Source organism: Habropoda laboriosa, unplaced genomic scaffold (assembly GCF_001263275.1).
Source record: "Habropoda laboriosa isolate 0110345459 unplaced genomic scaffold, ASM126327v1 scaffold204, whole genome shotgun sequence".
NCBI lineage: Eukaryota > Metazoa > Arthropoda > Insecta > Hymenoptera > Apidae > Habropoda > Habropoda laboriosa.
In genome coordinates this window covers 709,741-720,325 of record NW_017100385.1, presented here as the reverse complement: position 1 = coordinate 720,325, position 10,585 = coordinate 709,741, and the positions used below count along the sequence as shown (strand labels likewise).

Here is a 10,585-nt window from a genome sequence, read left to right as displayed (position 1 = left end):
ATATTATCACTATCAAAATATAATTATATGTTTATACATAGCAAAAAGATTTTGTACAACATATGCAAGTGTATGTCAACACTGCTTGCTTGAACAGCTAGTTTTAAGATTTTCACACAGATATAAAAGAAAACTTAATAATGTTAACATATAAAGACAACGCATGTTAACAATATTCATTTTAAGAAAATAATTAAAAGTAAAATTCATAAAAAAATAAAATGCAAACCGCAGTTAAGGAATAAGTGAATTACTCACAGTGTTTTATTATTTACGCAATACGATCTACCAACTTATTTCAAAGTTTGAATCTGTTCTTGAAGGATATATAAATTTCATATTTCCTTCCATATCTACTACTTTTACTTGTTCTAAAACTAAATTATGGTCGTCAGCCGAGGGATATCCAAAATCGGTGGAAACTAATTCCTTTAAGAATTCGTTCAATACATCTCTGTTAAAAAATAAAGCAATACAATAAAACTACAATTATATATGAAAATTTCATTTGTGTTAACATCAGTAAAATTAATTCAAAGTAAAAAAGTCTGTAATCAATTACCAATTAATTGGTGTTGATGTATCATAGTATTACCTGCAAATCTGATGTGATCTATTACTGGTTACTTCTATTAGTATTGCTTCAGTATTTATTGATATTTTTGTGATATCACTGTTTGTTATTGGTGGAAATGATATCACTTGTTCCGAAGAATCTAGTAAACATGGAAACAGAGGTTTACCTTCTAACAGGTAAAGATATTTATGAAGACCAGAATATACATTGCGTTTTTTTTCTTTCCTTAAATTTTCTGCTTCAGTCTGTAGTAGCTGAAATAATGCAGTACCAGTATAAACTTTATTTCGTTTTAATGGTTTAATCTCTAATTCATTTGGTGGTTTTGCTGTATATGTTAAGTCACCTAAACAATAAACATAATATCAATTATACATATTTTTATACATATAAATTTCTTTAATATCTTATCATACTTACCAGGAGGAATTAATTTTAAATCATGTGTAGCAATAGTAGCTGCATTTCTTTTTTCACATACGCCATCATGTAATTTAGTTTGAAGTTGAATAAATTTCTTGAAACTATCCTCTGTAAACTTGATATTTCTTATAATAGAAATTGCAATATAGGGTCTGATATTTTTCACGTGTTTTGTAATTTTAATTAGAGGTGTATCATTTGTTACTTTTAATACTTTTAGTTTATTTGACAGAGTATCCACTGCATTGGTGTTATCTTCAGACTCTGATAATTTTTGTGCTTTCTTTGCTTTTTTTGATTTAGCATTTGAAACAGTAGAACCATCTTGTTTAGGACAATGCGCTCTTATATATTCTATTATTTGTTTAGTACGACATTGATCCACTAACTTTGATAGCCTTTTATCTGCCAATTTGTTTCCTTCCAAATGTAGCTCCTTAAGCTTGTTACAATCAGCAATTTCACCTGGAATAACTATAATAAAACAATCAAAAATTAAATCAGCCTCACAAAAAACAGTTTTATACTTGTAAAGAAAAATTTACCTGAAATTTTGTTGTTTGCTACATTTAACACTTTTAAGGATAGAAGCTGGCTTATAGTTGAAGGAATTTCCTTTATACAATTCCCACGTATATCAATTTCTGACAGATGAACCAGTTCTGCATAACATACATCAGGAAAGACTTCGAACTTATTATTTGAAAGGTTCAAAATACTCAACTTAACATTTTCAATTTGCGTGGGAATGACAGTTAACCGATTTAAGCTTAAATTCAATGTTGTCAATTGCGGAAGTTTGCCAATTTCTTTCGGTATAGAGCTCAAAATGTTCAAAGAACAATCGAAAACCTTGAGTTTTTCTAATTGTCCAATCGTACTAGGTATTTTATTAATCTCATTTGAATGCAGCACCAGGTTCGTCAGATTTTGTAATTTTCCGATTTCCTCTGGCACCTCTTGCAAGCATGTGTGCGTTATTTCCAAAAAATTTAAATGCCGCAAATCAAACAAAGACTTGTCGAATCCCCTTTTTTGGATGAATTCAGAAATCTCAGAGCCTGACAATACCAACTCGTGCTTATTCTCTGCAGCAGCAGTTTTAATTACGTGCCACGAATTATCGAGCGCCATTATGGCTAAATGTTTAGCAAATTTCTACTAACGACAAAGGAACCTTATTCGTGACGTTTTTGAGGTTATTTGCCGGGTCGTGTTTGAAACGTGCGTTATTCGGTCATGACGACATCTATCATGTATACAATTCAAAAATTGCAGTTTAGAAACTACGCTGTGTAAATATCGGGTGCGACGTACACGTGACTTGCAATTAACGTAGACTTAATTAATATGTTCCAAGATGAATCATAATGGTGGTATCAACAATATTTTTTTCATTTAAATGCAAACAATTATTACGTCACTTAATATGTTCGCTGTCATTTGAAAAAAAGCACATACACAACTTTCTCAGCATTCAACAGAGTATTCGTGGTCGTATACAGTCGTTTATCACACAGGGGCGGCACCGACGTTTGATGTGACAGCGGTGACCTGTCTACACACCGCCGACACATTGTTGATGCTGGTACACCGGGCAAAACATTCTATGTTGACAATGCTTCGACGGTTGCAGCGAACGTGTTAAATGACAAGTAGATTTTATACTATTTTTATCTTTTGAATACTATTGAAAATGTGAAAGGATGTTTAGTTTAACCAATTAAATATATTCGTATAATTAACCGTTCCAATTAAAGTGTATTCTTAATAAATTATTCTCTCGATTAATAACGACAAATGTCAAATGTTAGCAATTTTATTTCGTGACGTAGATAATTGAATTGATTTACAGAGTTACATGTACGTTTATTATATGTCCTCGGTTGATAATGAATTAAAAAATAAATCAATTTTAATGTCATCACAAGGATTTATTTTTTATCAAACATATTATCTTGGAACAGGTATGCATTAATATAAAATCACATTATCAGTTCATTGAAACTTCTTTTTACCAAATTATTCAAATTTCACCTTTCCATTCGATAATCATCTTCAAAATTTCAGAAGCGTCGACCTACATGTAAATGAGCATTCTTAACGAGGCCCTAATAAATGCAAATCGGGTGTTTAGGACCGCAACTATCTTGTCCGCATAATAGGGAAGAGGGTGTTGTGTAAAAATTTATCTCTAGACGATTCAACAATTACGTTTGGAACACGCTAAATACACGATGAACCGGTTTTAAACGTTTCTCACCTTGATACATTTCCTCTTATCTTTGACGAATAATAACGTCGGCTGGAACTTGAAATAGAATGATATTTAAATTTCCACCAAGAGGAAGAAGAAAAAGGTAAAAAAATAACAGAATTTCAACGCAAATGAAAAAAAACGAAACGATTTTACGAAATATTAATTATGTAACATGCATGAGAGAGGGTTAGGTTAGGTGGGATAAGATCGGCGAACGACCGTTTTGGAAGTAGACACACGCTCGATGGCACTTATGATTCATTGACATTCATTAACAGCTATTACGGAATTCGATGGAAAGCAGCGAATCCGACAGATATTATAAATGACCGTCGTTACGCTGGACACTGACTTCGACGTAAATTGCCCAATAAAATAAAAAGGTAACATAACCTATAACGTGTGGCGCATGGTATATTCGAAGGAAGACTTTATTACTGACCTTCGATGTTTTCATAGTCATTGCTGTGAACGAACCGGCAAGGTCCTCAGGAAATATTGAGTATCGTTGATAGGAGGGACAAATCTGTCCAGAGGGATTTGCATCTGAATAAAGTGCGAAGGAGGATGGTAATTTTGGGGCCGGTGTGAAAGACCGTTTAGAATGGCGTCTAAATAACACTTCGCTACTTCAAGTGACTTTTAATTCAGCCGCGAGACTTCTCTTCCGTGTCCGGAAATATCTCTGGTCCTTTATTCGAGGCGAAATTTGAATCGTATTATTCCCCGAATTCGAATCGATTTGTGGTGCGTACGATTTGTATTTGGACAGAAAAAAAAGGTGATCAAGGAGAGGAACGTTATTTCGTATTTTTATTTTACCTTTCCGATCGCGTATTACAAAATATGGAGGACAATTCTGAAGATAAACTTAACTGTTTTCTCTGTGGTGGTAATTTTTCGTTTGTCACAGGCAAATAGGAAAATTCTACACGATTTAACGCAACTTTCTTCTCCTTGAATTTAGCTTATTTGCAGGTGCATTGATACTGTTTTAAGTTTCATTTTTATTTTTTTACAATACTGCAGTTAAAAAGATAATTATTAATAAAACATCGTAAACTGAACATCGTCTATTAAACAGTTCCATTTACGTATCCAGTCCAGAATCTAGGGGACTCGTTCAAAAGAAGGAACACAGTTGTCAGTCATTTTTATTCTTCGCTCATACAATATTGTAATTAAAAAGATAATTACTAATAAAATATCTATTAAATAGTTCGATTTATGTATCAAACCTAGAATTTAGAGAATTCATTTAAAGGAAGAAATACAATTGCAAGTTGCAACCTAACCATAAGAATTCATTTAGAAGAAGAAACACAATTGTAAATTTCAGCCTAACGGTAATCCACAAATTCATGCACCATTAATACTGAACAAACGAAAATAAAAAGATTCACTTTCAATTGGTCACAATTCGTTGCAGTTTATCTTCACCTTCACTTCCATTCTGAACTCCAATCTCCCAAAGTTTTTACTTTTTACAATATAAAAATATTTCTTTTTACTAATTCTATAATGTGAGAATTCTTTACGTATTCTACATTGTAGTGTCTCAAAGAGCTGCTTCTCTCAAATCTCACGGGGACTCCCCCAGTGACTCCTCGATCTTCCCAAGTGATCAAATTAATTTTCATAATACCACCGTTTTACCAAGAACGCGTTCCTCACGAGCCGAGAAATATTATTTACCCGTCATATCTGCATATTATTCGTTCCATTCGCTAAACCACGCACCTTGCCCAAAGTGTCGTGGGAGCCTTCGAGGAATCGCGCTGGCAAATCTCGGCTTCCTGTCACCCAAAGTCCACGGTTATCACCAACCGTCCCCGATCGCTTCCGCATCGGGCGGAAACATCGGGCAGATCCGCGGGTGGGGTTTCTCAGGTGCGTATAAAGTCAGGAAGAACCGGCTGATTTTCGTCAGTGGAATCGTATCCAACAGCGAACATCTTCTCGACTCGTATTTTTCCCTCGAAGAAATTCACCATGAATCGTTGCTTCGTCCTTTCCTCTTTCGTATCGCTTCTGTTGATCTCGACGTCGGCTTGGCCGTTCAGACGCCGAGACGTTCTTGATAATTCGGTGGACAGTCCTGACGGTGTGATTGGTCATCTGCAGCATTTCGGCGCTATGCTGTATCGGTTTCCTGATAATGAAACTGGGGCGATCGTGGCGGGATGGCACGAGGGCTGGGACCGCAATCCGGAAGAGTTGGGCAACTACGCGGAGGGTGACATCTTGTTTCCGCCTCAACTCGCGAAGAACGGGCTGAAAGCGGAATCTGCACGATGGCCAGGCGGCGTGGTCCCGTATATGATTAGCCCTTATTTTAGTAAGTGACGTTGCACGTGTTCTTGCTTTCCTTTTTTCTTTTAGAGCAATTGTTAGGTTGTTGCATATGAAACGGTCGATTTCACAACTGCGCGATGGCTTTCAGAAGTACGTTCTTAAATTTCCTACCGGATAACATTTGTTGCATTTCGCTGCGACAGGTTTTAATACGTAACGCGCAAAATCTTTTGTTTCGACTGTATCGAAATTACAAATCTTATATTTCTTTCATTGAATTAAAATGGAATTGTGCAAAGGATAAAAGTACAGCCAAACAGCGGCTACAGTACAGTATGAGCAAATTTTGAGAGCGCCTTTATGCGCCAATAGCAATGAAAGGATTAACCGAAACCAAACCGGAGCGAAGTTTAAAGTTAACCAAAACCATCCGCCATTTAATAGTGAAACAATCGACGAACCACCACGATCGTGATTCTGTTTCACTACTAAATAGCAGATCGTGTACGACAGTGAATCACGAATCGAGACCAAACTTCACTGCCCATTTTTCATAGCCAAATTTTGTTCGGAGCCAAAAATGGTTTGTGCCAAATGTCATTCTGAAGAGAGAAGTTCAAGCTTGCATGCATTAAGTTCCATGGCTAATCGCGTTATCACACGGCAAACGAGAAAACCATGAAAATCAAATTAATTCGAATAAACAAGCGAAGCTCAGCAAATCACCTCTACTTATCCATTCTTAACCTAATAGAAACTTACCTGCTGCAACACTTCACGAATAATTGCTAATTTCACACCGAAGAAATAATTCGAACGTCATTCGAGCTTCATGGTTAATTGTGTTATCGCACGTCAAATAAGAAAATCGTAAAAATCAAATTAACTCGAATAAAGAAACGAAGCTCGGCAAATCACCTGTACATTCTTGAACCAATAGACTGAAACCTACCTGCTGTAATATTTCACGGACAAATTTCCTCGACAAACTGTTTCGAAATACAACGGACAGCAGAGATGATTTTCTGTGATCGAATTAAATTCTAGATACCGAGCAGAAGAATCTAATTTACGAAGCCATGAACGATTATCACAAATACACGTGCATTAAGTTTAAACCGTATACCGGCGAGGAGAGTGATTATATCAGAATCACGGCTGGCAATAGCGGTTGTTGGAGCAGCGTGGGAAGAATTGGTGGAAAACAGGACGTGAATCTTCAGGTTCCAGGGTGTTTGGTGAAAAAGGGCACAGTGATACACGAACTGATGCACGCCGTTGGTTTTCTGCACGAACAGAGCAGATTCGAGCGGGATGAGTACGTCACGATTCAGTGGAATAACATTTTGAACGGTAAGTGGGTTATTATTCGAGCATTAGATGCGACGGGTAGTTTGTAATTGTAGTAGTTTCTTTTCCACAATCGTTTCGTGCTAGCCTTTATTATACTTTTGTTTCAATTACTGGAGATGTTTGTTTTTTTTTTTTTTATCACTACTGACTAATTTTTGTTAACAATGTTCGTTTAGTAAGGGATCGGCATTAAAAAGGAAACCGTCCATCTGTATACACGCACATTGTGTGTAATTATGTTATACTTGAAATTTCGCAATTTTCTCGAAATTTTCTATTACTCTGTATATTTTTCATTTCGATAGAAATCATCTAGTGCATCTTAGATGTCTACGTATTAACGAATTAATTCGAGAACAAGAATGCAAGGGTAGATTAATAAATTAATACGTATAGGTAGAAAAAGTAGATTTCTACCGGAACAAGAACATTTACGAAGTAATAGAAAATTCTTAAAAAATTGTAAATATAAAATTCATGGGTATTAGAAGATTTCTATCGAAGTAAGAAAATTTATGAAATAACAGAAAATTTCTAAAAAATTGTAATTATAAAATTCATCATACTAGATTTCTATCGAAATAAGAAAATAGTGAAAATAAGAGAAAATTTCTAAAAAAAAATTGTAAACATTGTAAAATTCATTACATGACGTAATATAATTATACAGAATGGAAGTAGGTACACAGATGGACAATTTCCTTTTTAATTCCAATCATTGCTAAATGAACGTATATAACGAAAAATAATTGAATGCAAACTAATTAATTCGTCGATACGTATAAATATACATTTTGGTTTACATGCATGTATGACCATAATCGAATAACATTAAATTACCGTTTAAACGACAACACCTTGAGTATTGGTTACAAGTTCATCCTCTTGTACTCGTTTGAAAAATTAACGAAACGCGTATGTATATGTATAACGATCAATGTATCATTATCTATTTAGGCCATTCTGGAAATTTTGAGAAAGCCTCGAAACAGACCACGGACGCGTTTGGTGTCGGATACGATTATGGCAGCGTAATGCATTACTCCGCGAACGCGTTTTCCAAGAACGGACGGCCCACTATTGTGACAAAAGTGAGTAACACAATAAAGCCGAAATTATCAAGGTCTATAACTTTCTACGCTTCGATGATTCCATGGTTCATGGAGATCTCGTAAATTTGAAGGATTCGTTAATAACAACATGATTTATTCAGTTATCGTATTATGAGTCATAGCTGTTCCACGTTTCTAGCAAGGCAATACTTCTGTCGACAAAATCTCGTAAATCTTTTCTATATTCATCAATTCACCAGTTTTGACGAAACAGAGATACGGCGGCACACGGAGGTAACGATGTCCCGATTTCATCGAAATTATTATCAAGCCTCAATATCTCGAGAAAATTCGAGGATTTTAAAAATATGAAGAAAATTCAAAGTTCAGAAATAATTTTCTCCATAATATCGATCCCTTGACGCTCATGCTCGTGCCTTACATCCTCTAAATAGTGCAATTTCGTTTAATTATTTTCTATCATTTTTCATATTGCGCTGTCCTTTCTATCCAATTGCAAAAATTTAAGTCACAGCGTTGTAGATAAATGGGAAATTTATTTCTATACTAGGAAATATTTAACACTAGAATTACCAGCCGAGTCAAAATGACCCATTAGCGACTTTCCAAAAGTGAATTTTTCTGTAAGTAAACCGTGATTGGAAAATTCGATTCGTATCGACACACGCGGAAAATAAATTCGGAAAGTTGCGAACGATAATACATACCAGTGTATAACATTCACGTTTTTTCGAAAGATGCCAATGGGTAATTTCACTCAGTCGGTAATTCTAGTGTTAAAAAGAAATAAATAAAATTGGTCATTTTTGATACATCAAGTTGAGAAAAATGTGAGCATCGAGGGGTTGAAGTGAACATTTCCTTTCCTCCACGATGTCACCAAATCTTCCGCCATTATTCCTGACATTTCCAGATATCTACATCGCGCAATTTTCCTTTATTATTTATCGTATCCTACCGTTTCTTCCTTTTTTTCAACTAACAAACGTCTTTCAAAATAATTTTCCCTTTGCTCTAATGCCAAAGTGAACGTTTCATTTCCTTCACGATGGCCATTACTGCTGGAACCAATAATTTCCAGATATTCACGTCGACTTCGTGTAATTTCTTCCTCTTCGTCCAAGGAAGAAAACACAAAAAGAAAGAGGCGCGAATTGATCTTCGATGTTTCCGCAGCGATTAAACGAAAATGTCACAATGTCGCGAAATTCGTTCTCTGCCCACGTTTGCATGTCCTGTGGTTGTCCGCAGGAACCCGGTGGCCTTCTAAGTTTTATCGGCGAAATATTCCAGGGTGCGTCGGGTGTTCAACTGGGTCAGAGAGACGGATTCAGTAAGAGGGATATACAGAAAATCCGGAAGATGTACAAATGCACGAAGCGCCGACGAAGCAGCTATTGATCGGCGAAGAATGTGATCAACGAGACTCAAAGGTTCTTTGCGGACTTTTATTGGACCGAGGCGAAGGAAATCGAAAATCTAGTCCTTTACGATTAAGTATACATCGCGTTACTTTTAAACTGCACCCTATAGCTTCGGCTCTCGATCAAGACGAATGAAAACAAAACGGATTTAGCTTGGACAGTGGTGAATCAATATTGACGAAGAAGCGATACTTGCATTCGGAAAGAAAGTTCATTATTTTCTTTTTTTTGTTTTTTCTGTGTGTCTGTGTATGCATCGAGAGCAATAGCATTATTTGAATGCCATTTACATATGGTGATTCGAAGAATTGTAATCAGGTGTATGATGAATAAATGCATTTCTTAAAGCTCGATCGTGTTGTTTCTTTTGTTGATGTCTCATTGTTGCGACGAAGCTAAAGATCACCAAAATTTACTAAACAAGAGAACATACCAAAGTGATCGGTAGTATTGAAAAAAATCTTTGACGTGCATTTGTTTTATTGACAATAATCGTCCACGTTAAAGGGGTGAAAATCGCCCTCAAAGATGGCGGTAATGAACATACCTGTTTTAAACTTTTTTTGATTTTTCAAATTTCTTCTTGAAAAATACAAAATTCGCCAATTGACACTATTCTTCTATCTCCAATATTTTTCGAGATATCAGACTAAACTAACTTCTACCCCTCAACTTCGACGGCGATTTTCATCCCTTCAATGTGAACGACTGCTGAGAACGAAATGCGTAGAATTTTGATAAATAATTAACACCCAATTTTACTATCGCAATATAATTGACATATTCAATTCTGATACCTGTAACACTGTCCATCTTATTTTCACTTAAGGGGGTCTTCTAGTGTGACGGCCGCTTTTTAGGCCTTTGCTAATTTATTACAGAAGTACGGTAACAGTTATTAACATGAGCTTTATTCCTATGTATTTACTTGTCCTTGAAGAATCAGTATAAATTCTTTTTGTCGAAAAATAATTAACTATGGCTGCTGTGGAACATCGTGAAACAGGAGCATGAAAGAAAAAGTAGGTCCATGGTTGCCATAATTTGAGCTGTTCTGCTTATCAAAAATAAAAAAATTCAATTGATTCTTATTTAGTATGCATGTCGCTATGGTCGATAGTAGAATAAAAGAAAAATATTGAAAATTTAAAAAATGGCGGCACTTTGAATACGAAGTATC

At 35.5% G+C, this 10,585-nt stretch overlaps 2 protein-coding genes across 2 annotated transcripts; one reads left to right on the top strand and one right to left on the bottom strand.

Moving 5' to 3' along the window:
* Positions 1 to 285: 285 nt before the first annotated feature.
* On the bottom strand, positions 286 to 2,154 carry LOC108575058 (leucine-rich repeat-containing protein 47-like). The gene is made up of 4 exons (XM_017937764.1): positions 1,546 to 2,154; positions 998 to 1,474; positions 596 to 923; positions 286 to 454 (listed from the first exon to the last, which is right to left on the bottom strand). The coding sequence occupies exons 1-4, from the start codon at positions 2,132 to 2,134 to the stop codon at positions 286 to 288; spliced, it is 1,563 nt and encodes a 520-aa protein (XP_017793253.1). The 5' UTR covers positions 2,135 to 2,154.
* A 3,098-nt stretch (positions 2,155 to 5,252) lies between these two features.
* On the top strand, positions 5,253 to 9,382 carry LOC108575064 (zinc metalloproteinase nas-13-like). Its single transcript, XM_017937770.1, has 4 exons — positions 5,253 to 5,598; positions 6,603 to 6,908; positions 7,866 to 7,999; positions 9,233 to 9,382. Exons 1-4 carry the CDS (start codon positions 5,253 to 5,255, stop codon positions 9,380 to 9,382), a joined length of 936 nt encoding a protein of 311 aa, XP_017793259.1.
* The last annotated feature ends 1,203 nt before the right edge of the window (positions 9,383 to 10,585 follow it).